The sequence below is a fragment of the Grampus griseus genome (assembly GCF_964374135.1).
Source record: "Grampus griseus genome assembly, chromosome: 3".
NCBI lineage: Eukaryota > Metazoa > Chordata > Mammalia > Artiodactyla > Delphinidae > Grampus > Grampus griseus.
The window spans coordinates 33,462,655-33,490,186 of NC_139019.1; the positions used below are offsets into that span (position 1 = coordinate 33,462,655).

General features: G+C 36.8%; 1 protein-coding gene and 1 long non-coding RNA gene across 2 annotated transcripts in view; one reads left to right on the top strand and one right to left on the bottom strand.

The window, feature by feature from the left end:
- The first annotated feature begins 49 nt into the window (after positions 1–49).
- Positions 50–10,995, top strand: LOC309820417. Its single transcript, XR_014296509.1, has 3 exons — positions 50–182; positions 6,061–6,110; positions 10,764–10,995. It is a non-coding gene; the product is annotated as an uncharacterized lncRNA (long non-coding RNA).
- The window catches only part of PRKAA1 (protein kinase AMP-activated catalytic subunit alpha 1), a gene marked incomplete at its 5' end in the record, with an annotated part of 46,319 nt that continues 22,121 nt past the window's right edge, over positions 3,335–27,532 (bottom strand). Inside the window, 8 exons of the mRNA XM_082651144.1 lie at positions 3,335–6,240; positions 8,642–8,768; positions 8,881–9,367; positions 12,336–12,560; positions 14,321–14,408; positions 15,967–16,111; positions 20,128–20,221; positions 21,900–22,041. Of these exons, the coding sequence (XP_082507270.1) occupies positions 5,996–6,240; positions 8,642–8,768; positions 8,881–9,367; positions 12,336–12,560; positions 14,321–14,408; positions 15,967–16,111; positions 20,128–20,221; positions 21,900–22,041 (1,553 nt within the window). The 3' untranslated portion in view covers positions 3,335–5,995. The remainder of the gene's footprint in view (positions 6,241–8,641; positions 8,769–8,880; positions 9,368–12,335; positions 12,561–14,320; positions 14,409–15,966; positions 16,112–20,127; positions 20,222–21,899; positions 22,042–27,532) is intronic.

Here is a 27,532-nt window from a genome sequence, read left to right on the forward strand (position 1 = left end):
ATTATTACCCTCCAAGGCTGGTAGTCCGGGCCTCCCGGGCAAGGAGCGCCCTCTAGCGGCAGACGAGAGCGTCGGCGCGTGGGCGCCCACAACTCGGCAGCGCGGAAAGCTACGGCTGCGCCGGCTGAGTGCGCGCGGAGAGGACAGCCCTGGCGGTACCACGAGGTCCATCCAGTCAGCAGGTAAAGGAGAAGAGGCCCGGGAAAACGATTTGGGGGGAATCCAGAGCATTGACTCACGACTCTCCCTAAAGGACTTTACAACCTAGTTGATGAGGTCGTCCAGACGCTGAAGACAGAGGCAAACCCGACTGAAATAGGGTACGGCCGTGGCTCAACCGTTGGGGAAAAAAAACCCGCAAAAAGTTGGACTCAATTTCTCTAAAGAAGAAAAAATTATGGCCCGAAAGTAGCTGTCTTGAAAATTTTAAAAAAGTGGGGACATGTAATACGGGGAAGTGTTTAGGAAATTGAAAAATTAAGATCGTTTTGATTTCTTAATGTCGCTGTGGATCATTTTTGTAGACCAGTTTTCTCAACCTCAAGGCTGTAGCTTTTCCAACGGGATGATTCTTTGTTGGGAGAAGGGGGCCTCTCCTGTGCAGGGCAGAGTGTTTAGCGGCATCCCTGGGCTCTACCCACTGGATGCCATTAGCATCCACTCCCACCCCACCAGCTGTGACAAGCAAAAATGTCTCCAGACATGAGAAAATGTCCCTGGGAAAAGATGGACCCCCCCCCACCCCCACCCCCACCCCCACCCCACCCCTACCCCATTGAGAACCACTGATAGGAAGCAAGGATTCTCCAAAGGTGATCCTCAGACCTGAGGGTCGTCAAGATCCTTTTAAAGTCAAAACTATCCCTATTTTCATACTAACATGAAGACGTCATTTACCTTTTTCACAATGTTGACATTTGCACTTAGAGTGCAAAAGCAATGGTGGCTAAAACCACTGGCACCTCAGCCCGAATCAGGGCAATGCTACCAAGCTGTACTAGTAGTCATTGTATTCTCCACCACTGTACACACTCATTGTAAGAAAAAGAAGAGGCAGTCCCTCAATGTCCTTGACGAAGCAGTAAAAATTATTTTATTAAAATGACCCTTGAGTACACACATTTTTTTTTAATATTGTGTGACAAAAATGGGAGGTACAAAGTACTTTTGCTCTATATTGAAGTATGATGTCTCAAGATAAAAGCACTCGTGAAATTGCTTTATAAACTGAAGTAGATGCTTTTTTTGTGGAATACAATTTTTACTTAGAAGGGCTTACACCCCTGCTGGTTTTCAGGCTTGGGTCTGACAGGCCTTTTCGTGAAAATGAACAAAGGGAGCCTGTTACATCAAGGAAAACAATCGACAGTTACCAATGATAAAATTCAAGAATTTAAGCAAAAATCATCATTCTGGAAAACATGTATTTGCCACAGTGAGCTTGCCAGCTTCCCAGTACTTTCAGATTTTTCCAGTGAGATCAGTGGTGGTATCAGATGCGATTTTTATTTATATTGTTGGATTAAATGTTTCAACATCGGTAAGAACTGTGGAAGTGAACCAGTTTTTTCAAAATGAGCAATACGCAATTATGGTAGCCAACCTCCAAGATAGCCACCTATGATCTCTAATCCTGGCATTCATACTCTTGTGTAGTTCCTTCCTACATCATACCAGGATTGTTCTGTGTGGCCTGTAGGATAGGGCAGAAGTGATAGTATACCACTTCTGATATTATATCACTTCTGATATTAATAAAAAAGACACTACTAAGGTGATGGCAATGTTACTTCATCTGGGTTAGAGGTTTACATGGCCATGTTCATTGCAAACCTAAAACACTGAAAATACATCAAGCCAAATATTTTATGATTTGTGCACTTTTCTGTATATGTTATACCTCTATAAAACTCTTTAAAAAATATATATCTCCCTAACAAGGCATTCAGAGCAGGATTTATGCCTTATGGTCACATTCATAGTGCTTGGTTCATAGTTGCCTTATGAGGGGATATAGTTTGCAGAGTAAAATAATTAAACGGTGCTCGAAGCCGTACCCCTTTCTAAAAGGAGTCTTTCCTAAATCTCTCAAATAACTTAATCTTGATCCACTCTACCCTAGTAAAGGCGACCTCCAACACTAAGTTTTCACACTTCACCCACCACTTTCCTACTTACTTTGGTCTGTGATCATAATGCATCTATTTATATATTTGATAATTTCCCATGCTGTCTGTATAGACAACATGATCATCTTCCAAGTTGCTAGAAATCCTCTACATTTGTCATAGTTAACGTTTATTGTCATCCACAAAAAATAGAACAGCCCATTTGTTTACAATAAATAGAACAGTTCAATAACTATTTTTCAGACAAGAGAATTTCTTGTACAATTTTGTTCAGTCAGGTTACTTAAGAGTAATTAAGTTCCCTAAAAGAACAATCTATGTGCTGTTCATAACAGTCTAGTACTGTGTTCTGTTAAAATTATCAGGCTATTTTAAGGATTCAGAATGTCAGCAATCTAACACAAGCCCTGCCAACAACGCCGTATAAGATTTCATACTGATTGAATTCTAACAGGAGTGGAATACTAACCAAATCTAATGTTAGCAGCCAAAGATAATTGCTCTGATTTTTATTGTATATAACTTAATATTTTGTTCAGGTGGTTAATTTTTAGATGAAACAAAAACTCACTAATTTAGATGAGACAAAAATCACCACGTTTAAGTGCTAAAATCTGTTCAAGCACTATACTTTAGGCACATTGTTTAAAAAGTGCACAGATGGTCAGCCATAACAAGTGCCTTTTTTTTTTCCATGTAGTTTTCCCAGAAGTTAAAAAAGTTAAGCACATTGTAAGCCGATGAAAAATGATGTTTTTCTTTATTATCCGTTTTCCAAATCAAAGTATTTGAAATTGTATCCTTAAATATACTCTGGTCAAGACATACATGAACAAGTCTCAGAAATATTGTACCACAAAGATTGATTTCTACCATACTACCAATTTATAGTTATGTTTTATGTGGACTTTCATTCATCTAGTGAAGAGAACTCACGAAGAAAATATGATTTCTGTTGTGGATGGGGGAGATGGAAGGAGTTAAAGGGAAAAGATTTAAATACATTTTTTTTCTTTCATTCCAAAGGTTCATGGAGTTCTACATCCACCCATAGTCCACCAGTCATTAATTCAGTGTGAATGGTATCACTACAAGGTCAAAAAGTAGGGGGGGGGGGGCAGGGTGAGAGGGCAGGACTTTTTGTACAAAATCATTTAAAACTCTGAAAAACTACAGAACCATCCAAAGAAAAAATATAATCAAAGTAAAAGCAATGGAGTTTATTTCAGTGAAATTATTTTAAATTAGATATGATATATTAAGCTCCCATATCCCCCAACCTGGTAGAAAAGTTCCTCTCAGTGAGAAATCATTTATTTTAATGGCAAAATTTTTACATATCAGTAAAATCTGTTATATTTAAAACTATGTATACAGTACATTTCTGGCAAAAACCTTATACATCTTTCAGTTGTCAAGACAAAGTAAAAATATGGTTGCATAAAATCACAAAAAATATAAATTGCTGAAAAGATAATAAAAAAAGATTAAAAATCATTTGCATTGACTCCCTTACATCTTCAATTAGTAAGAATTTGCAAACCACAGTAAATTTCTGAAAATTCTGATGCAACCTTGACATACTCAACCAAAAGTTGTCATTTCAAATATCCCAGCTTAAAAAAAGAATTTACTGCAATAGTCTGTGCATTTATTATACTATTTGTACAAGTGCAATATTTAAATATCTTCAAAATAAAACTCAGTAACTAAAAGGAACCACAATAACTTAAAAGAAGCAGTTTACAAAATTAACAATTTTTAGAAGGTCCTATTTAATTGGTTCCTCTTTTTTTCCCTGCTCCCCACAACAGGTTATAGAGACATTACAACGATGTCTTAGTTCTATATACAAATCTGTAGCTTTAAAAATACAGTCTTCTGTTCTTAACATTAGGAACATAATGCTGCATTTAGAGCCTACATGAAGTCAATATCCTCAAAACAGAGGGCCACATACAAGTTATAAATACAGTTTGAACTTATATTTAAATGGAACTCCTATAATTGTATACAGCTTTCAGATTCTAAGTTGAATAGAATAAGCCCTGGACAAAAGGAAGCAAGGTTTTTCTTTTGAATTCAGTGCATGTTTCTAGGGGTACTGGAGCCAAATCTACAACTACAGTAACTATGCGAGCTATCATGACATTTGAGTACATTATCATCTGGTTACAGAGGTGCCAAAAACAAAACTACAATACAAAGAGTCTTAAAAGAGAAAAAAAGATAGTTCCATTGCAATGGAAAAATAACACCAAAAAATTCTTCTTGAAGTTAAAATATAGTATAAGGCAATTATGGGTGACACAGTAATTTTTTATTACCATACACATGATACGAATTTTATCTGAGGTGACTAAATTTTTTTCTTACACCTATTATGTAATGCATTATACTAAGAGCAAGAGAAAGAAAATATAAATCAGAGTTCTTAGGAAGATTAAGCAACTTTAGGCAGTTTCCATAATGCTACTTTTTAAAAAGTAATTAAAATCCAAAGCAAATGTTACTATTTAGAAGAACTAACTGATCTGTTCCATATTTTATCAAAACAATAATAAAGTAATAGCTGATGAAGGAGACACCAAATGCAATGTATAAACATTAATTGGAGCCTGGTTTGAAATAAATTTGTAGTACAACAGGGGAAATCTAAATATGCATGATTAGATGGCATTAGAGAATTATTAATTTTTAATGGTATTATGGGTTTTTTTAGGAAAATGTCATCATTTTTTTAGGAGATGCTTTAAGTGTTGAGGGGTGATGAATATATCTGCAAAATCCAAATGGTTCAGGGGAAAAAAGCATACACACACACACACACACACACATATATATATAACTGTATCTATATACAGATATAGATAAAGCATATATGGCAAAATGTTAACAAATGTTGAATCTAAGTGGTAGATACACATGTGATCACCTTAGAGCCTTTCAACTTTTCTTTTAAAAAATGTCCATAATGAAGTCTAGGAAAAAAAGTCATATCTGAGCATTTAAATAGTTTGCAAGACATGTTCTATGCACTGAATCAATTTAAAAGATACATGATTGAATGACTAGAACTTTTTGCATACATTTAATACTGACTGACATGATGAGCAGAGGACTTTGATATTGGCAAAACCAGCATGATTTATTTACAGTATATGCAACACAGCTCTTGTGACAAAAAGAGCAATTTATGTACAGAATATAGTGGGACAAATTGTAAAATTAAACTTAGTGCCTAGAGTATCTGAATATATAAGTTCTGTGTGTTTTTGGACTTAACAAATGAAAGAAAAAAATTTAAATGTGTCCAATATCTTTAAGGTGACTTACCATATACTACAGAATAAGAAGAACATTAAGGAGGGGATATGGAAGAATCATCCAGGCTGTCCCTACTGTTGAAGATACTTGCTATTTAAGGAGCCCAGAAAACAAAATCACCTATAAAGTTCCCTGGGGATTCTAGGCAAATATTTATTGAATAAATTTATGAAGCAAATATATAACACATCAACACGTAATTAATATATGAAGGCCTTTATGGTAAATTAATATTTGACAAAGCCCTGTATACACTAAATATAAAATAGCCAAAAATCAAGTGAGCCTGAGAGATCTATAATTCATTGTGTATATTATATTATTCTATATGCCTACTGAACAATGAACAAAATTATCGTAATTCATTTCTGCACATTATGCTTTTAACTATTAATCATGTTCCAGTCCCTGTGCAAACTGCATTCCGAAAGGCCAACCCTCAGTTATAATTATGTATAACTTGATTATAAATGGAAGCATTTGGCTATGATTTATTATGCATGCTTATTGCTATCAAAGAAATAAGCAAAGTTTTAGGTTTACTGTGCAAGAATTTTAATTAGATTTGCACACATCTCAAAAAATTCTATTGTGTGACTTCCAGGTCTTGGAGTTAAGTCAACAGGAGAAGAGTCAAGTGACGTTACAGATGAGGTAAGAGAAGCTTCTGAGGACTTTCCTTGAGCCTCAGCATCTGAATCATTCCTTTGGCAAGCTCGATAGTTGCTAACTGAGCCCGATCTCTGTGGAGTAGCAGTCCCTGATTTGGCTTCAGTAATTTCATCTGGGTAAAAAGAAAATTCAATTTATTATAATCCATGACACCCTCCCGAAAATTTTAATAGTATTTAATTTGCTTCTTTAAGTGAGATCACTGACCAGCTATCAAGAGCATGTTTACTTTGAATACCTCCTAAAATAGAAGCAATGAATCTGTATTATGCCACTTGCCTTTTTTACACACAGCAATGTATTCTCCTAATGACTTATTAAGATTGGGTACATATTTGGCTACTCATCAGTCTTGCAATCCAGGATTAAGAGAGCCCAATAAACTAATAATGAGGCTTAATAAACATCATTCCCTAGCAATAAAAGTCAATCTTTCTATATTAAAATCATAGAATAAATGCACTTAAAATTTCAACCCTGGAAATCATCTCATTTAACTCCTCGTTTTATTGATAAGAAAACATAAACCCCTTAAGAGTTAAGTGACAAATGAACAGAGAGGTAAATCTAGAACCCAAGTCTCCTACTCTCATCTTGGTGCTCTTCATTCTCCCACTTTGTCTTCATATTTGATTTAAGATCTTATAAAAGAACAATTCCAATGAACAAAAATCAAGGAAAACCTAAGTTGGGAACACAATATAAAAACAGTAAATGTCCGTTCAATTGGTAAACCCAGGTACTAATAAACCTAAGATTCATGATTTTTTTTTTTTTTTTTTTTTTGCAGTACGCTGGCCTCTCACTGTTGCGGCCTCTCCCGTTGCAGAGCACAGGCTCCGGACGCGCAGGCTCAGCGGCCATGGCTCACCGGCCCAGCCGCTTCGCGGCATGTGGGATCCTCCCGGACCAGAGCACGAACCCGTGTCCCCTGCATCGGCAGGTGGACTCTGAACCGCTGCACCACCAGGGAAGCCCCAAGGTTCATGAATTTAATCCAAATACAACGGAAAAAAATAAAACCCATTCTGTATCTCAGACTGTGTTAGTAAGTGTTAGAAGAAAAATACCATCTAGACATAGACAAACAGGTTTACCCAACATATCATAGCTCAAAACTATGTCTTTCTGATACTATGCAGGTACTATCTTTGAGTTTACAAAGAAGACAAAAAATTCACAGGTAAATCTCATCTAATAATTCCATATAATCTTAAATGAACAAAAGTGGCAACATATCTTAATTCAATTGATTTGGCCAATGAAGAATTGCCATAAACTTCTACTTAATTAAAGGTTCTGGGAGGCTTTCCTGGTGGCGCAGTGGTTGAGAACCCACCTGCCAATGCAGGGGACACAGGTTCAGGCCCTAGTCTGGAAGATCCCACATGCTGCAGAGCAACTAAGCCCATGCGCCACAACTACTGAGCCTGCTGTCTAGAGCCCACGAGCCACAACTACTGAGCCCGTGTGCCAAAACTACTGAGCCTGTGCTCTAGAGCCCGCGAGCCACAGTTACTGAGCCCATGTGCCACAACTACTGAAGCCGGCACTCCTAGAGCCCACGCTCCGCAACAAGAGAAGCCACCGCAGTGAGAATCCCGCACACCACAATGAAGAGTAGCCCCTGCTTGCTGCAGCTAGAGAAAGCCCGCGCGCAGCAATGAAGACCCAACACAGCCAAAAATAATTATTTTTTTAAAAAGGTTCTGTTTGTGAGAGAACATTTATATATATATATATACACACACACACACACACACACACACACACACACACACACACACACAGCTATAGCCTTTCATAATGCTGGGGTAGAATTATTATTGATATTTATTTGAATTATGAGTCAAATGTGTTCCATCAGGCTTTTTAGTAGATAAGGTAAATTAGTTTTAAGAGTCGGGGCTTCCCTAGTGGCGAAGTGGTTGAGAGTCCGCCTGCCGATGCAGGGGACACGGGTTCGTGCCCCTGTCCGGGAAAATCCCACATGCCACGGAGCGGCTAGGTCCATGGGCCATGGCCGCTGAGCCTGCGCGTCCAGAGCCTGTGCTCCGCGACGGGAGAGGCCACAACAGTGAGAGGCCCGCGTACCGCAAAAAAAAAAAAAAAAGAGTGTATATGCATGGGAGACCTGAATTAATGTACATTTCAAACCATGGTATGATTTTGCACCATTTACTAGAAGTCAACATTTATTCTAAATAAAATATTTTATCTTACCAAAATGAACTACAAAAAACAGAAATGTAGAAGGAACTATCACTTTAGGATCAGGCTGTATCAGGCTTTAAGGATTTTAGAAGATAATCTTAAAAGGACAATAAACTATTCACAAGATACACAAATGTTCACGTCAACAAAGGCACAAAATCTTATATTCTATGTTCTTTTGCTATTGAATTACTAGGAACAATTCAAGAAGCTTCAAAAGAATCAAAGATTTACTAAAATGCCAAATTAGGTAAAAAGGTCTAATATGTCATCTATGTTGTTCTGTGTGACGTACATACCATCAATACTACGGAAATCCAATAAGTATGTTCTACTGTCCACTTGGTATAACTGTAGACTCATTTTGGAGAATGTACTTGTCACAGGATTCTTCCTTCGAACACGCAAATAATATGGGTTTACAACCTAGCATATGGTATGGAGAAAAACAAAGTCAAAAGGAATTCTTCTAGAAAACATTATATAGACTACAGGTTTGTCAAATGTGCTAATAATCAGAATGCTCTTTCTTTCTTACCTTCCATTCATAATCCAGTTGTTTAATTGCTCTACAAACTTCTGCCATGATATCATTTGGGCGACTTTGACTTCTAATTCCCAAATGCCATTTTGCTTTCCTTACACCTTGGTGTTTGGATTTCTGTGGATTTAATTCATCGAGGGTATGGCGTGCCCTTGGTGTTTCAGCAACCAAGAATGGTACTCTTTCAGGATGGGGCCGGGTCAAGTGGTGATCATCGAGAAAAGAATCTGGTGGGCTTGTTGCCAAGTAAAAATCTTTGGCCTCATTCATTATTCTCCTGTTGTCTATTATGAGGTGATAGGCAACTGCCAAAGGGTCCTGGTGATTTCTGTTATAAAGGCAGCTGAGAACCTCCTCTTCTGAGCATTCAAATTTTTCACATACTTCTTTTAAGGCTTCATCATCAATCATGGTTGAACTATATGATGGATCCTCAGGAAAGAGATATTTTGGAAGGTCCTGTTTAAACCATTCATGTTCCCTGAGAGAAAATGGCAGGGGTCAGAAGGACTTCTAGGAGAGATGAGACTGAAAGTAACAGTTTGGGGGAATTTAGGATATGAATTCATTTATATTTATACTCATACTGTATTATTATTATTATTTTTTTTTTTTTTTTTTTGCGGTACGCGGGCCTCTCACTGTTGTGGCCTCTCCCGTTGCAGAGCACAGGCTCCGGACACGCAGGCTCAGCGGCCATAGCTCACGGGCCCAGCCGCTCCGCGGCATGTGGGATCTTCCCGGACCGGGGCACGAACCCGTGTCCCCTGCATCGGCAGGCGGACTCTCAACCACTGCGCCACCAGGGAAGCCCTATCATTTTTTTAAAACTGAGATTTTCCTCTTCTGGCTCACATTTCATTGTATATGTTAAGGGAAATTCTCCAGCCTTCCTCTGATTTTAAGAGGAAGAAAACACTGCTGGAGCAACCAGAAACAAAGTGTCTACACTTCAAAGTTTTGGAACAAATGGCAATGGCAAAGACCATGTTATTTCCAGTTCAGAAAGAGAACAAAATTAGTCTGTGGATTCATTATAATACTCTTTGGATATAATGTTAAGTGACAAAATATATAACAACAACAAAAATAGACAACTGTTATTCATTGAGTGCTTACTATGTGGTAGATTTTGGGCTAAACACTTCATATATATTATCTCACCTCATTTTCAAACAACTCTGTGAAGATAATATCCCCTTATTTTAATGAAGGAACTGAGGATTTCCTAACTTCATATATAAAAGGATATTTTTGACTTGAACTATGTAAAAAAAAATATGCTAAAACTAAAAACATTAAGAGAGGAAAACACCCAAAAGAACAATGATTATATTCTGGGTAATGGAATTAAAAATCACTTTAATTCTCTTCTCTAATTTTTTTCGTGTTTTCTAAGTCTTTTCTAATTGTCACATATTTCATTTAAATTGGAAAAAACATGTAAAACACAAGAAAAAGCTATCACTAAGATAGTCTGAAATATAAATTTTACAGAATGACTAGTCCTTCTCCTCTAGTGGTAAAGTCATGCCCCGCCACTCACAGTCTGTTTTTTAGCTAGTCTGCAGCATATGGAGTAAATGGAAAGGAATGAAGCTTTTTTCTTTTCTTCTTTTTTTAATTGGAATATAGTTGATTTACAATGTTGTGTTACTTTCTGCCGTACAGCACAGTGAATCCAGTTATACATATACATATATCCACTTTTTTAGATTCTTTTCCCATATAAGTCATTACATAGTATTGAGTAGAGTTCCCTGTGCTATACAGTAGGTCCTTATTAATTATCTATTTTAGGAATCAAGCTTTAAGTTATACATATGATCTTTCTTTCTTCTTCATTATCCTAATGCTTTCTTCTTTACTATTCCCAGATATACGTCTGATTTCTTTCTTCCTTCGCCCTCCATCTCAGAGAAGTGTGCTGTCTAGCCGTTAGAAGACCAAAAGAGAAATTTCCATAAGGGAAAAAAAGGAAAGAAAAATGATGGTAGAAGAAACAAAGTTTGCAGTTTTTTAAAAAATCTTCATCAGAAATGACCTGCCCAAATTTGAGAAGGAGATTTGTCATCATCACTTTTGCCTTATTTAAACTATTCTGTGGAACCATATGCAACTGGTAAAATTGATGGACTTTTTTACCTACAAAACAGTAATTTCATATGTAATTCAATGTATACTACTACAAAAACAAACATGTCATTGATTGAATCAAAATTTTCTCATTCCCTGAGATGAACAAAAGGGAAAAATATGATAATTTATAAGATCAGAACTCAAATAGCAACACAGAAATTTACTATGAAAAAATATTAGTCCCCATGAGAATATGTAAAAGTCAAACATGAAGCACACTATAGAAAATCTTAAAGAATCACTACCAAATCTAATACCCAACCAGGGTCCTTTTTATTAGCTCTTTTTTTAAATTAAAAAGTAATACACTGGGCTTCGCAGGTGGTGCAGTGGTTGAGAGTCCACCTGCCGATGCAGGGGACACGGGTTCATGCCCCGGTCCTGGAAGATCCCACATGCCGCGGAGCGGCTGGGCCCGTGAGCCATGGCCGCTGAGCCTGCGCGTCCAGAGCCTGTGCTCCGCAACGGGAGAGGCCACAACAGTGAGAGGCCCGCGTACCGCAAAAAAAAAAAAAGTAATACACTGACAAGTTCAGGTTTCTGGTAACTGACTATACTGCTGAACTGAATGAATAAGCATTTTCAGAACTCTAATGGAAAACTGATGAATTCATAAAAGTGCTAACAAAAGATCAAGATAAAAAAATAATAATTACATGGGACTGAGTGAACTGATGAGGATGATTATAATTTTTGTGACTTTCTGTTTGAATTTAAAAAAAAGTTAAAAAAAAAAGTAACTTACTGGTGTCCTAAGAACTAGTGAGGAGTGACAAAACTGACAGATCAAAGCACCCTTCCCCCACTTCTGACTTTAACTCCTCCACCTTATTTTGTAAGCACCTATTTTTCTGATCAGATATTATCCTGTTTGAAATGCCTAGAAGAGATTATATTTTCCTTACTGAACCCCAAGTATATTATTACAATACTTAGCTAAGAGTGAATTCCCCTCTATTTTAGTTACAGTATACACATTTACTTTAATAAAAAATATTGTATTCAGAATTTCATTAAAGCAACTTTGTAGATGTATGGAATAAAAAAAAAAGTAATATAATGTTCACTGCTACAATTTCAAAACAAATAAAGAAACAAAAGCAAAAAAGTGAAAGCCCTTCCTCCTACCAATCTTACTTCCCTAAAGCAGCCGGGTTAGTATGTGTTCTTAAATATCAAAATAAAATAAATGAGTCTATACACTATTTTTAACATAAAAACAGGATTACATTGTACATACTGTTCTGCAAAATTTTCTTTCACTTATATCACTGATACTATTAGATCTGATAATCAAGTTGCTTTATCACCTGATATCTTTGATTGTGGCTCTCTTCATGGGATCCACCTGCAGCATATGTTTCAAAAGGCTAATCACAGAAGGGTTTAAATACTGAGGGGTATAAAAGATCCCATCACATATCTTCTTAAAAAGAGTTGGCACGTGATCATCATCGAATGGAAGTGTTCCACATAATAAAGCATAGAGAATAACCCCACTGCTCCATATATCTACCTCTGGACCAGCATACAATCTGTAACAGGAAATATCAATTGGATTAAACAATCATTAGTAACTTAAAGAGTAAATCAATTAATCATTTTAAATATAGATACTTCATAAAGAATTATTAGTCAGAATATGGTTTCTATAAGTCACTGCTGTGTACTACACATACAGATTCTATACTAATTCTATCAGTATTATCTTTGAAAACAAAAATTAAGAATTTTTTTAAGTTACAAACTATAGCTAAAATTCTGTCCATACTACCTCACAAGGGTCCTCATGATATCCAATCAATAGGGCCAAACTTTGAACAAACATATCATTACTGAATTTAAAACCATTGTTTTTTGGTTACAGAGGAGAGATTAAGTGATCTTTCATCAAGTGAGAATGTTCTGACTCTAAAGCCACTCTCCGAAATAACCCTCATACCTCATACCTCATACCAAGGTAAAAGGGGCCTGAGGCTGTAGAATGAAGCCCAGCTAACTAATTCGCAGAAGATTTGAAACTCTTATTTGCAGTACACTGTAACCCACTGACTTAACTAGCTACTGACTAATTAGATAACCCATTCAAAGTCTGGCTTCAGGGAAGGATTTCTTTAAATTGGTCAAATAAATTATTGAACTGATTAATATATACTATTTTGAAAGTAAAAGTTTCCATACATCTAGACCTCACAGAAGGACCTTATCCAAACTGGGAAAATTAGACTTCAGTAATGGCCCATTACATATATGCACAATTACATTTCTTTTTGTTTATTTAATTAACACTGCCCCCAGTATCCAGATCCTAAATTGTTTTCTTCCCCAAATAGACAACCCACATGAAATAATAATTTAAACATTAAGTTAGTATAAAAAGGTAATGATGAAACTTGATAAATCTAAAATTAGATATTTCTGCCTTACTCATAACCATGCCTTAACACAAATATAATTTCTCTGAGCAGTCTAGGCAAGCAAGCTTATGAAAATAGAAAGAAAATACTACTCTATTTCTGCATTCTAAATTAATCAGGATGTAAGACATTCAAACAAAGAAACATGGTTTGAATGAAAAGTTATTAAAAGTTAATTATAAAAACTAGTAAACAAACTTTAGCTTCTTTGTTTTCACTTTCAGTAGTATACTGAAGAACAGTTACTCTTCAAAAAATTAAATTTTCCTGTCATCTAAACTATCCGAAAAGCTGCCCTATACTAAGATCCTCATGTTCTCAATGCTGGTGGTTAGTAAATTGAGACATTAGAATTCTTAAAATATTTCAGTCTCTAGAAGATTTAAAGAATGAAAATTAAATAAAATCTGAGGACTTTATCAATACTTCAGTCCAATTCCCCAAGGCATGTTATCATAAAAGCTAAAGCTAATTTGAAAAATTAAAGCTACCCATTACACTTTTAATTCTTCATCTAAGCAAATAGTACACTATTTCTTACTACTAGATATTTCTGTATTATTCAAGTTTTTAATGTCTCACCTTTAAAACTTGCTAGTTTTAAACCTTCAGTTTCTTCCACCAGGGGAAAAAACGAGTACTCTCATCTAACTAATATAATTTTGACTTGCAAACCAACATCCTCCTCAATAAATGGAGTCCTTAATCCTTATTCACTTATAATGTTTTATTCTTAAAATAGAATACCTTCTGGATAAGAAAAAAATAAGCTTTAAATTCCTTTCAATAGAATTGAATATTACACTATAGACTAACAAAGTCTAGGAAAAGAAGACAATTACAAATATATTGGGCGGGGAGGAGGTGGCAAACACTACCTTCCTGAAATTACTTCTGGTGCAGCATAGTTGGGTGAGCCACAACTTGTTCTTAAAAATTCACCATCTGACATCATGTTTGAAAGACCTGAAAATGCACAAAATCCACTGCTCAAGATTTCCCAAGAACAAAAATAAAAACAAAACTCCATTAAACAATAAAATTGAGTTTGCATTAAAGTGATAAATCATCATTTTGTTCTTTGCTTCAACAGAATCCTGTAGTCTTTACTGTTCCCAAATATTTTGCCTTTATGCCATAAAATCTGCAATCTGTTTCAACATATAAAGTTAGTGCATTGTTGGAGTTTCATGAGTACATATTAAGTTATTGGTTATTTTGTTTAATAGAATAAACTGGGCATGTTTAAGTTTTATTAATATAGAAATTACTAGAAAAAAATGTAGAACCGAATTAAAAGTTTCTATTAACCTCCATTCTGATTCTTTAAAAAAAAATTATAGGGCCTCCCTGGTGGCGCAGTGGTTGAGAGTCCGCCTGCCGATGCAGGGGACACGGGTTCGTGCCCCGGTCTGGGAAGATCCCACATGCCGCGGAGCGGCTAGGCCCGTGAGCATGGCCGCTGAGCCTGCGCGTCCGGAGCCTGTGCTCCGCAACGGGAGAGGCCACAACAGTGAGAGGCCCGCGTACCGCAAAAAAATATATATAAATAAAAATAAAATAAATAATAATAATTTTTAATATCAAAGTTCCTTCATAGTTCTACTACAAAAAGAAAACTCGGGAACTCCCTGGTGGTCCAGTTGTTAGGACTCGGTGCTTTCACTGCTGTGGCCCGGGTTCAATCCCTGGTGGGGGAACTAAGATCCCGCAAGCTGCGCAGTGTGGCCAAAAAAAAAGAAAAAAAGAAAACTCTGCCTCCTCAAAAATACAATGTATAAAAAATAATGACAACTAAAGAATAAGAAAGTCAAATAATTTAGTCAGTTACAAAAAAACTCAGCAGCTCAGAGCTGTTGGGCACTATTTAGTGAATCTCTATAGATTAAAATATATAAACATATACAAAACTTAAGAAAATATAAGTATCTCCTCTGATTTGAAATGAAACTAAAAAAAGAGACTTGTAGATATTCATTTTTATCTCAGGTTTAATAATGTCAATGGCAATTTATATAAGAAATAAAGGAAAAATAAATTCATTAAATTTTCCTCAAGCTGAAACTATGTTTTTCTATTTAAAATATTTTACTTTCTTTTTTTAAAAATAATTTTGTTCATATGGTTTGCCTTCTGGCTTTCAAAGTCTGAATAACTCCAGCCCAGTCTCTTTCCTCTTGCTCCATACTTGATCAGAAGCACACACTGAAAACAGTGTGTTCTATTGATAACACTATTTAGCAAATAGTTAAATAATGGTCCTTCACAAATAATGGTCTCTTTTCAAGTGATGTCGCTAATGCTGCCAATTTAAATTGTTTGCCTATGTCATAAAAGTCAATTTTAAAGACATAAAGCTAAGAGAATTCCTTATTTTTACTCCTTTTTGTAGCTCATAGACAAATGGTGAGGATATGCTACTTTGGGATACTCAGTCTATTATATAAAAGCAAAAGTTATCTGAAGAATCCTACTGATGTTTGTTAAACATAATGAATATATGAAACTATAAAAATATCCTTACCAAAATCAGCAATCTTTGCATTCATGTGTGCATCAAGCAGGACATTTTCAGGTTTCAAATCTCTGTGGACCACCATATGCCTGTGACAATAATCCACACCAGAAAGGATTTGTTGGAACAGACGCCGACTTTCTTTTTCATCCAGCTAAGAAAAGTAGAGAGGCAACTTAAACGTGTGTCTTTCAAAATAAATTATTCTACCTATAATTTTCCAACCTATAAAACTGTGAAGATGCAAGGAACCTTCCAAATGAACCTCACTCATGAGATACTTTTGAAACGGGGAGGAGATATAGGCAGCATAAAACGGAAATGCTAGGAGGGTCTTAGAACCCAAATCAGTAACTCAACTTCCTAATATTATCACTCTCTTGACTATACCCTAATAACTTGTTTCACCTAATCTCATGCACTATTTCAAATAATTTCAATTTCTACCTGAAAGTAGGCATGTTTTTTCCTGTAAATTGCAAATATTTAATCCTTGATTCCTTTAACAAATATTTATTGAATACCTTCAATGTGCCATGCACGATTTTAGACACTCAAGATACAGCAATGAATTAAAAAAAGGCCCTAATCTAGTTAACGAAAATAGACAATAAACATATAAATATCAATATAAGGAGTAAGAGTGTTTTGAAGAAAAACAAAGGAGGATAAGGGCACAAAGAGTTATGCTGGGGTGGGGAATACTGTTGTGGACTATATGAGAAAGCAACATTTAAGCAGTGTTAATGAATTAGCAAGCAACCATGTTATCATATCTCCTGAAATAAAAGATGTTTTAATTTTAACAAAAGAAAAACCTTAATTCATTTGTTTTATAAAATATAACAGCATTTATCTTTACTATGCTTACTGAAAACTTACATCTTATGCTGTAATTACATTTTAAAAAATATTCTTTAAAAACTTCTCTGTCCATTTATCTATATTTTATTATTTTATGATGTTTTTTCCATAAGTGAAAGCCATTACTTGGGTATGCCTGCTCCCAAGAAGTCATATTTAATAAATAAGCTATTAATTCTCTACGCAAAGGACTCTAATATGCAATTCTCTACCACAGGTCACAAATTAGCATTCTAGAACCAGGTTCCTACACCTTTAATGGTATGGATAATCTGGAATATGAACCAGTAATTTCTTTTGAAAGCAAAACTAAAACTATCAAAGCACTCAGAGATACCCTTCCTCTAGAGAAAGTAATAATGCATTAGCAATCTAATACCTTTATTTCTAGAATATAGGTTCATTTTTTAATACGACTTCATATCAAATACACTAAATGAAAAAAAGAATGTGTTCTAAATGTGAAAGAGAAGAAAATTTAATTGATTAAGCAAAATACAAGAGGTAAAATAACTAGATAGGCTACAAAAATGAAAATTATACTCTATTAATAATAAATAGAGTACAAAGGATCAAGGAGGGGAAGTCTACAAAGAAAGATTAGAAAAGTCAAAGCATATTTCCATTTAAGCATGGCAGATGGAACCTTCTGTCTCCACTCCTTGAAACATCACTAAGATGACAGCATATAAAGACAAAAGAGCAAGAGAACAGACAGCAGTAATCAAGGAGTCACTAAGCTAGAGAGTAGATTAACAGTGATGAAGACTTGGCCAACCACAAAAAGCTGAAATCTAATAAGCCTTTAGGGGTGGAAATCAATGATAAACTCATCTGCACGCAGACTCCTGGAAGGGCTTAGATATTGGAAGTGTGGGGAATTTCTGAAGGTAGAAGTGAGAAGTGGACTGAAAACAGGACAACTGATGGAATAAAGAAGTTTTAAGCTCACCCTTACTGGGGAATAAGACCCACGATTTACTCTTTAGTAAGGCTGAACCAGCTCTGTTCTCAAGGACACCAGAGTAGGAATGAGGCACCAGAAGGAAAACATGGGGATAAAATGAAAGTCAACATACTAACCAGTAAGGCTTGCGGGCCTTTCCCCATTTAGCTCGCAGAGCACTGGCAGCTAAGCTAACACGCTCAAGGAAACTGGAAGGTTTCTTCTGGAGCAACTTTCTGATCCAAGGAAAAATATTTGTAATTGTTAACATTTGGTGTTTCCTAGTAAAACAAACAGGTCCGTACCTATTCAACCTATGGGAAGGCCCACCAATTAATAAGTTCCATCCTCATGAGCTTGGCATTTAGAATCTCACTCTCAAATATGAGTGGACAACCCAGAATCACCAGGTATCTGAGCAAGGGTCATGCACAAAAGACAAAGACCAATAAAATGAATAGAAAAAAAACAGGGAGCAGGGAGCAGAGAAGGTACAGAAGCAATCCAGGGAAGAGAAGAAGAAAAAAATTTTAAACTAATTGTCATCCTCAGACAGATACATTTATTATCTCAGTGGAACAACAACAACAAAAATAGGCTATTTAAAGAAAGACAACTGGCTTCCCTGGTGGTGCAGTGGTTGAGAGTCCGCCTGCCAATGCAGGGGACACGGGTTCGTGCCCCGGTCCGGGAAGATCCCACATGCCGCGGAGCGGCTGGGCCCGTGAGCCATGGCCGCTGAGCCTGCGCGTCCGGAGCCAGTGCTCCGCAACGGGAGAGGCCACAACAGTGAGAGGCCCGCGTACCACAAAAAAAAAAACAGCTGGAATTTTAATATGCAACAGATAAAATTGAGGAAAATCCCCACAATGTAAAGCAAAATGATTAAGACATGAAAAACAAAAGATAAGAAAGCAAGATGCCAATTCAATTTGTGTCTGTTTCCATTTTTCTAGACAGAATATTTGTGCGGGATTGCGGGGGCAGGGAGTGGGGAGTGAAAAGACAAGTGGAATACCTGAAATTCAAATGAACCATGTTAAGAAATGGTAAAATCAAAATTAATTTGGTTAATGATTTTGATGAAAGTAAGGATATGCTACATAGAACAAATGAGTGAATGATATAAAGAATGTCAGATTGGGAGGGAAAAAAATTGGCTTCTCAGTGCTTGACGTGGCTCTTCCAGAAAGAGGTTTTTGTATACCACATACCCTGGGTGTAAGAAAAAGTATGCGCAGGGGGCAATGTTCAGTTTTTGTATCTGTAACTTAAGACACTGTTCAAAATGTCTTCTAAAGTTCCTTCCAACTCTAAATTCTTTAAGTCTAATTCCCACCTCCTTCATGGAGCCTGTTCTTACTATTCCAGATACATCAGATTTCTGAAACCAAAAAATGAATGCAATTTAAATGTGACTAGGGTTGACTAGCAAGGCCTAGATCTTTAAGTATTTAATAATATATTTTTTAAGGATTACATGCATAATTTAAGATATATATTAAAAGTATTTGTATGCCCAAGAAGCAAAGTCTGAAGATCGTGAGTTCTGGAGTCTCAATCCAATTCTGTCATTAATAAACTATGTGACCTTGAGCATATATATAAACTGTGAGTCTCAGACTTCCCTGGTGGTCCAGTGGTTAAGACTCTGCGCTTCCAATGCAGCATGCACAGGTTCAATCCCTGGTCAGGGAACTAAGATCCCACGTGCCACAGAGTATGACCAAAATATAAAAAGTAAATAAATAAAAATAAATAAACTATGACGGACTTCCCTGGTGGAGCAGTGGTTAAGAATCCACCTGCCAATGCAGGGTACACGGGTCCAATCCCTGGTCCAGGAAGATCCCACATGCCACGGGGCAACTAAGCCCATGCACCACAACTACTGAGCCTGTGCTCTAGACCCCACGAGCCACAACTACTGAGCCCACATGTCACAACTACAGAAGCCCCACGCACCTAGAACCCATGCTCTGCAACAAGAGGAGCCACCGCAATGAGAAGCCCACGCACCACAACGAAGGGTAGCCCCCGTTCGCTGCAGCTAGAGAAAGCCCACACGCAGCAATGAAGACCCAATGCAGCCAAAAGTAAATAAATAAATTAATTTAATTTTTTAAAAAATAAATAAATAAACTGTGACTCTTAGTTTCCATATCTGTGTAAGTAGGCTAAGGAGATAATCTTTAAGACGCTTCTTAGCTCTAAATAGTCTATGATTCTAGGCAAATACATGACTAAGGGAGCTGGTTATTAAACAGACCTCTTAACAGAATTGCTTTCTGATATTCTGATGCTAGTAAGGGATCAGGGGAATTACAAAATATACACAGGATTAAATCAGAACTGCTTACCCTTCCGTTTTTACAGATATAATCAAATAGCTCTCCTCCTGAGACATATTCCATCACCATGAAAATATCAGATGGTGTACTGATGACCTGGTACCTGGTAAGAGAAAACATTATCTACCAGTATTAAAACATGTATATTCATTCATTCAATAAGTGTTTACTAAGCACCTATAATACACCAGGCACTGTGCTAGACGCTGGGAAAACTGCAGGGAACAAAACAAATTCTCTGCTCTCGTGGAGTTTATTTTCCAGAAGCCAAGAAACAGACACTGAATAAAAAACAGTATCTCAGGTGGTGGAACATGCTATGAAGAGAATCAAAGCAAAACTAAGGGAAATCTTTCATACAGGGTATTCAAGGAAGGCCTCTCTGATAAAGTAACATTTAAGCAGAGCCTAATGGAAATCAGGGAACAAACTATGCCATTATCTAGGAAGAAGGTGAACCAGGCAGAGGAACAGCAAGTGCAAAGGCCCCCGGGGGAAACCTGCCTGGCGCATTTGAGCAATGGTAGGAAGGCTAGAGCAGAGTGAGCTGGGAGAGAGAAACAGGATGTGGGGTCAAAGAGGTAACTGGACAGCAGAGGACACAGAACCTTAAAAGTCATGATGAGGCTTTGGCTTTTACTCTATAGGAGAAAGAAAGCTATTGAAGGTTTTAAGCAAAGCAGTCACATGATCTGGCCAAGTAAAAGGGTAACTTTAATCGATGGCAGCAACGTGAAGAACTGACTGGGCAGTAGGGTGGAAGCAGGTGGCTACGGCAGTAGTCCATGAGAAAGGTGAAGGGGGCCCACACTGGGTTGATGATAATGAAGGAACTAGAATGAGATCTTAGTTTGTGAAGGAAGGGATGGAATGGAGGTTGGGAAGTGAGAGAAATAGGAAAGTTAAGGATAGTTCCTAAGTTTCTGCCCTGAGGAACTGATATTAACTGAGATGGTGAAAAGACCAGGAAGACCAGGCACCGGAGGGTAATAAAGGGTTCAGTTTGGGCCAGATCGAGTTTCACATGCCTCATGGTCACCCAAATGGAGATGTAGAATAGGCAGTGTGCATATTCAGGAAACAGGTTTCAAAGCAGGAGATGTATATTAAGGGCTGTCAGCATAAGGATGGTATTTAAAACCATGGCACCTCAACACATGAGAAGAGGTGAGAGTGAAACAAATTTTGAGTCACCAGTTCAATACAAAAGCCTAAATGGTTTTAATTTATAGCCTGCATAATAAAGCTGAGTAGTAAATAACTTAACTGTAGATCCTACAATTGTCAGCTGTAAAACAATGGTAATATTACTGCCTTTTGAAATTCGGATTCCTGAAATTCTATTATTTGGATTTGGATTCCTGAAAGTCTATGATTTGTTACTTGTTTTATCAGATATAAGCAGCGTGGGGGAGTGGAGACCCTACTTTATGGTCTCTAGTGAGGCGAGCTGATATCATGTGGAAATTTGGATGGCAGGAGTTTTTACTAGCAAATCATTGTGGGTTCTACAGCAATAGGGGCACTGAAAGTTATCTATCAGAACGGCATCAGTCCCGAAAATGAGAAAGATAACATCTGATCATCACAAGGGCAAAATGTGAACTTAGGCTTAAGGGACCATGAATGGGGTTAGATAAATACATGAACAGGAAGAAATCTGAAAACCCTCAGGAACAGACCAAAGCAATGTCACTCATCTTTCTCACTTGTCAGATTAAGAAGGTTAACAAAAATGATGAAAAAATGATATGACTATATTTAATACAATCAGATCTTACAGTTTAATTATATGAGGATGCCTGAAAAGCTTGAGGTTCTGAATTTCTCTGCGGATTTTTCCTACTACATCAAGGCTTCGAATCTTCTGTCGATTGAGTATCTTCACAGCAACTTTATGCCCAGTCAATTCATGTTTGCCAACTGTAGGAGAAATAATTTTAATAAATTAGCGCCAGGTTTGATTAATAACATATTTAGAACTATTCTAAGAGTAGTAATCTTAGCATTCTCCAAATGTACTTGCGCAGTTCCAAGTTCTTTTTTTCTTTTTTAATTTTTAACTGGTGTATAGCTGCTTTACAATGTTGTGCTAGTTTCTGCTGTACATTAAAGTGAATCAGCTATAGGTATACATATATCCCCTGTTTTTGCATTTCCTTCCCATTTAGGTCACCACAGAACATTGAGTACTATTCCCTGTGCTATACAGTAGGTTCTCATCAGTTATCTATTTTATACATAGTAGTGAACATATGTCAAGTTCCTTTCAATTCTGCCTGATTTACCCCTGAACGTTTAGATGTTTAAAGCTGGAAGGCTAAGGGAGAGAGAAAGAAATAAACTTCTTTTTGCTCTCTACCTTTTTATTTATTTATTTATTTATTTATTTTTGGCTGTGCAGGGTCTTTGTAGCTGCGTGTGGGCTTTTCTCCAGTTGCAGCTTTGCGGTGCACGGGCTTCTCATTGCCGTGGCTTCTCTTGTTGCGGAGCACGGGCTCTAGGCACGCAGGCTTCAGTAGTTGTGGCTCATGGGCTGTAGAGCGCAGGCTCAGTAGCTGGGGCACATGGGCTTAGTTGCTCTGCAGCATGTGGGATCTTCCCGGACCAGGGCTCGAACCCGTGTCCCCTGCGTTGGCAGGCAGGTTCTTAACCACTGCGCCACGCGGGAAGCCCTCTCTACCTTTTTGTACTTTTAAATTCTCTTAATTTACTTTTCATTTTTTAAACTATCATATATACAAATTGAACTTGTTTCTTTTGTTGTGCAGTTCTATGGATTTTAAGGCATGTAGAAATTGGCGTAATCACCATTATAATCAGATACAGAACAGTTGCATCATATCAAAAACCACCCTCATGTTAGACACACTTTCTCTATAATCTCTTGAACCTTTAAAATTTAGGTTCATGAGCATGTAATTTCTGTTTTGAAAAATAAGAAAAAAATTTTAAGTGATTACCTTTCAATTTTGAATGCTATACCCAGATAATAAATGGTTATAATAGAATTTAGACATTTTTCAACAGAGACAAAGTCTCCAAAAATTTAGCTTCTAAACACGCTTTCTTAAGGACCTAGTGGAGAATTAATATTCCATCAAAATCAGGAAAGAAACCAAGATGGTAAGAGGGCAGACAGCAGAAGCAAGAACCACAATTCTCCAGCCTGTGGAAGGAAAACCACATTCACAGAAAGACAGACAAAATGAAAAGGCAGAGGGCTTTGTACAAGATGAAAGAACAAGATAAAACCCCAGAAAAACAATAAAGTGGAGATAGACAACTTTCCAGAAAAAGAATTCAGAATAATGATAGTGAAGATGATCCAGGACCTCGGAAAAAGAATGGAGGCAAAGATCGAGAAGATGCAAGAAATGTTTAACAAAGACAGAGAAGAATTAAAGAACAAACACCTAGAAGAATTAAAGAACAAACAAAAAGAGATGAACAATACAATAACTGAAATGAAAAATACACTGGAAGGAATCAATAGCAGAATAACTGAGGCAGAAGAACTGATAAATGACCTGGAGGACAGAATGGTGGAATTCACTGCCGAGGAACAGAATACAGAAAAAAGAATGAAAAGAAATGAAGACAGCCTAAAAGACCTCTGGGACAACATTAAATACAACAACATTCGCATTATAGGGGTCCCAGAAGGAGAAGAAACAGAGAAAGGACCCGAGAAAATATTTGAAGAAATTACAGTCGAAAACTTCCCTAAGATAGAAAAGGAAATAGCCACCCAAGTCCAGGAAGTACAGAGAGTCCCAGGTAGGATAAACTGAAGGAGAAACACACCGAGACAAACAGTAATCAAATTGACAAAAAATAAAGACAAAGAAAAATTATTGAAAGCAACAAGGGAAAAATGACAAATAACATACAAGGGAACTCGCATAAGGTCAACAGCTGATTTCTCAGCAGAAACTCTACAAGCCAGAAGTGAGTAGCATGATATATTTAAAGTGATGAAAGGGAAGAACCTACAAGCAACATTATTCTACCCCGCAACGATCTCATTCAGATTCGACAGAGAAATCAAAAGCTTTACAGACAAGCAAAAGCTAAGAGAATTTAGCACCACCAAACCAGCTCTACAACATACGCTAAAGGAACTTCTCTAAGTGAGAAACACAAGAGAAGAAAAGGACCTACAAAAACAAACCCATAACAATTAAGAAAATGGTAATGGGAGCATACATATCGATAATTACCTTAAACGTGAACGGAATAAATGCTCCAACCAAAAGACACAGGCTCACTGAATGGATACAAAAACAAGACCCACGGCTTCCCTGGTGACGCAGTGGTTAAGAATCCGCCTGGCAATGCAGGGGACACGGGTTCGAGCCCTAGTCCAGGAAGATCCCACATGCCACACAGCAATTAAGCCCGTGCACCACAACTACTGAGCCTGCGCTCTAGAGCACGAGTATCACAACTACTGAAGCCCGTGTGCCTAGAGCCCGTGCTCTGCAACAAGAGAAGCTACCGCAATGAGAAAACCATGCACAGCAAAGAAGAGTAGCCCCTGTGCGCCACAACTAGAGAAAGCCTGCGCGCAGCAACAAAGACCCAATGCAGCCAAAAATAAATAAATAAAATAAATAAATTTTAAGAACAAAAAAAACAAGACGCATATATATGCTGTCTACAAGAGACCCACTTCAAACCTAGGGACACATAGAGACTGAAAGTGAGGGGATGGAAAAACATATTCCATGCAAATGAAAATCAAGAGAAAGCTGGAGTAGCAATACTCATATGAGATAAAATAGACTTTAAAATAAAGAATGTTAAAAAAAAAAAGAATGTTACAAGAGACAAGGAACGACACTACATAATGATCAAGGGATCAATCCAAGAAGAAGATATAACAATTATACATATATATGCACCCAACATAGGAACATCTCAATACATGAAGCAGCTGCTAACAGCTATAAAACAGGAAATTGACAGTAACACAGTAATAGTAGGGGATTTGAACACCTCACTTACACCAATGGACAGATCATCCAGACAGAAAATTAATAAGGAAACACAAGCTTTAAATGACACAACAGACCAGATAGATTTAATTGATATTTATAGGACATTCCATCGAAAAACAGCAGATTACACTTTCTTCTCAAGTGCACACAGAACATTCTCCAGGATAGATCACATCTTGGGTCAGAAATCAAGCCTTGGTAAATTTAAGAAAATTGAAATCATATCAAGCTTCTTTTCTGACCACAACACTATGAGATTATAAGTCAATTACAGGGAAAAAACGTAAAAAACACAAACACATGGAGGCTAAACAATACGTTACCAAATAACCAAGAAATCACTGAAGAAATCAAAGAGGAAATCAGAAAATACCTAGAGACAAATTGCAACGAAAACACGATGATCCAAAACCTATGGGATGCAGCAAAAGCAGTTCTAAGAGGGAAGTTTATACCAATACAAGTCTACCTCAAGAAACTAGAAAAATCTCAAATAAACCATCTAACCTTACACCTAAAGGAACTAAAGAAAGAAAAACAAACAAAACCCAAAGTTAGTAGAAGGGAAAAAATCAAAAAGATCAGAGCAGAAATAAGTGAAACAGAAACAAAGAAAACAATAGCAATCAATAAAATTAAAAGCTGGTTCTTTGAGAAGATAAACAAAATTGATAAACCTTTACCCAGACTCATCAAGAAAAAGAGGGAGAGGACTCAAATCAATAAAATTAGAAATGAAAAAGGAGAAGTTACAACAGACACTGCAGAAATACAAAGCATCACAAGAGACTACTACAAGCAACTCTGTGCCAATAAAAATAGAAAACCTGGATGAAATGGACAAATTCTTAGAAAGGCATAACCTTCCAATACTGAACCAGGGAGTAATAGAAAATACAAACAGACCAATCACAAGTAATGAAATTGAAACTGTGGTTAAAAATATTCCAACAAACAAAAGTCCAGGACCAGATGGCTTCACAGGTGAATTCTATCAAACATTTAGAAAAGGAAGAGCTAACACCCATCCTTCTCAATCTCTTCCAAAAATTTGCAGAGGAAGGAACACTCCCAAAGTCCTTCTATGAGGCCACCATCACCATGATACCAAAAGCAGACAAAGATACAACAAAAAGAAAATTACAGACCAATATCACTGATGAACATAGATGCAAAAATCCTCAACAAAATACTAGCAAACAGAATCCAACAGTACATTAAAAGGATCATACACCATGATCAAGTGGGATTTATCCCAGGGATGCAAGGATTCTTGCAATATATGCAAATCAATCAATGTGATACACCATATTAACAAATTGAAGGAGAAAAACCATATGATCATCTCAATAGATGCAGAAAAAGATTTTGACAAAATTCAACACCATTTAGGATAAAAACTCTCCAGAAAGTGGGCATAGAGGGAACCTACCTCAACATAATAAAGGCCATATACAACAAACCCACAGCAAACATATTCTCAATGGTGAAAAACTGAAAGCATTCCCTCTAAGATCAGGAACAAGACAAGTATGTCCACTCTCACCACTATTATTCAACATAGTTTTGGAAGTCCTAGCCATGGCAATCAGAGAAGAAAAAGAAATAAAAGGAATACAAATTGGAAAGAAGAAGTAAAACTGTCACTGTTTGCAGATGACATGATACTATACATAAAGAATCCTAAAGGCTCTACCAGAAAACTACTAGAGCTAATATATGAATTTGGTAAAGTAGCAGGATACAAAATTAATGCACAGAAATCTCTTACATTCCTATACACTAACAATGAAAGATCAGAAAGAGAAATTAAGGAAACATTCCCATTCACCATTTCAACAAAAAGAATAAAATACCTAGGAATAAACCTACCTCAGGATGTAAAAGACGTGTACTCAGAAAACTATAAGACACTGATGAAAGAAATCAAAGACAACACAATCAGATGGAGAGATATACCATGTTCTTGGACTGAAAGAATCAATATTGTGAAAATGACTATACTACCCAAAGCAGTCTACAGATTCAATGCAATCCTATCAAATTACCAGTGGCATTTTTCACAGAACTAGAACAAGAAATCTTAAAATTTGTATGGAGATACAAAAGACCCCAAATAGCCAAAGCAATCTTGAGAAAGAAAAATGGAGCTGGAGCAATCAGACTCCCTGACTTCAGACTATACTACAAAGCTACAGTAATCAAGACAATATGGTACTGGCACAAAAACAGAAATATAGATCCATGCAACAGGATAGAAAACCCAGAGATAAACCCATGCACCTATGGTCAACTAATCTATGGCAAAGGAGGCAAGGATATACAATGGGAAAAAGACAGTCTCTTCAATAAGTGGTGCCGGGAAAACTGGACAGCTACATGTAAAAGAACGAAATTAGAACACTCCCTAA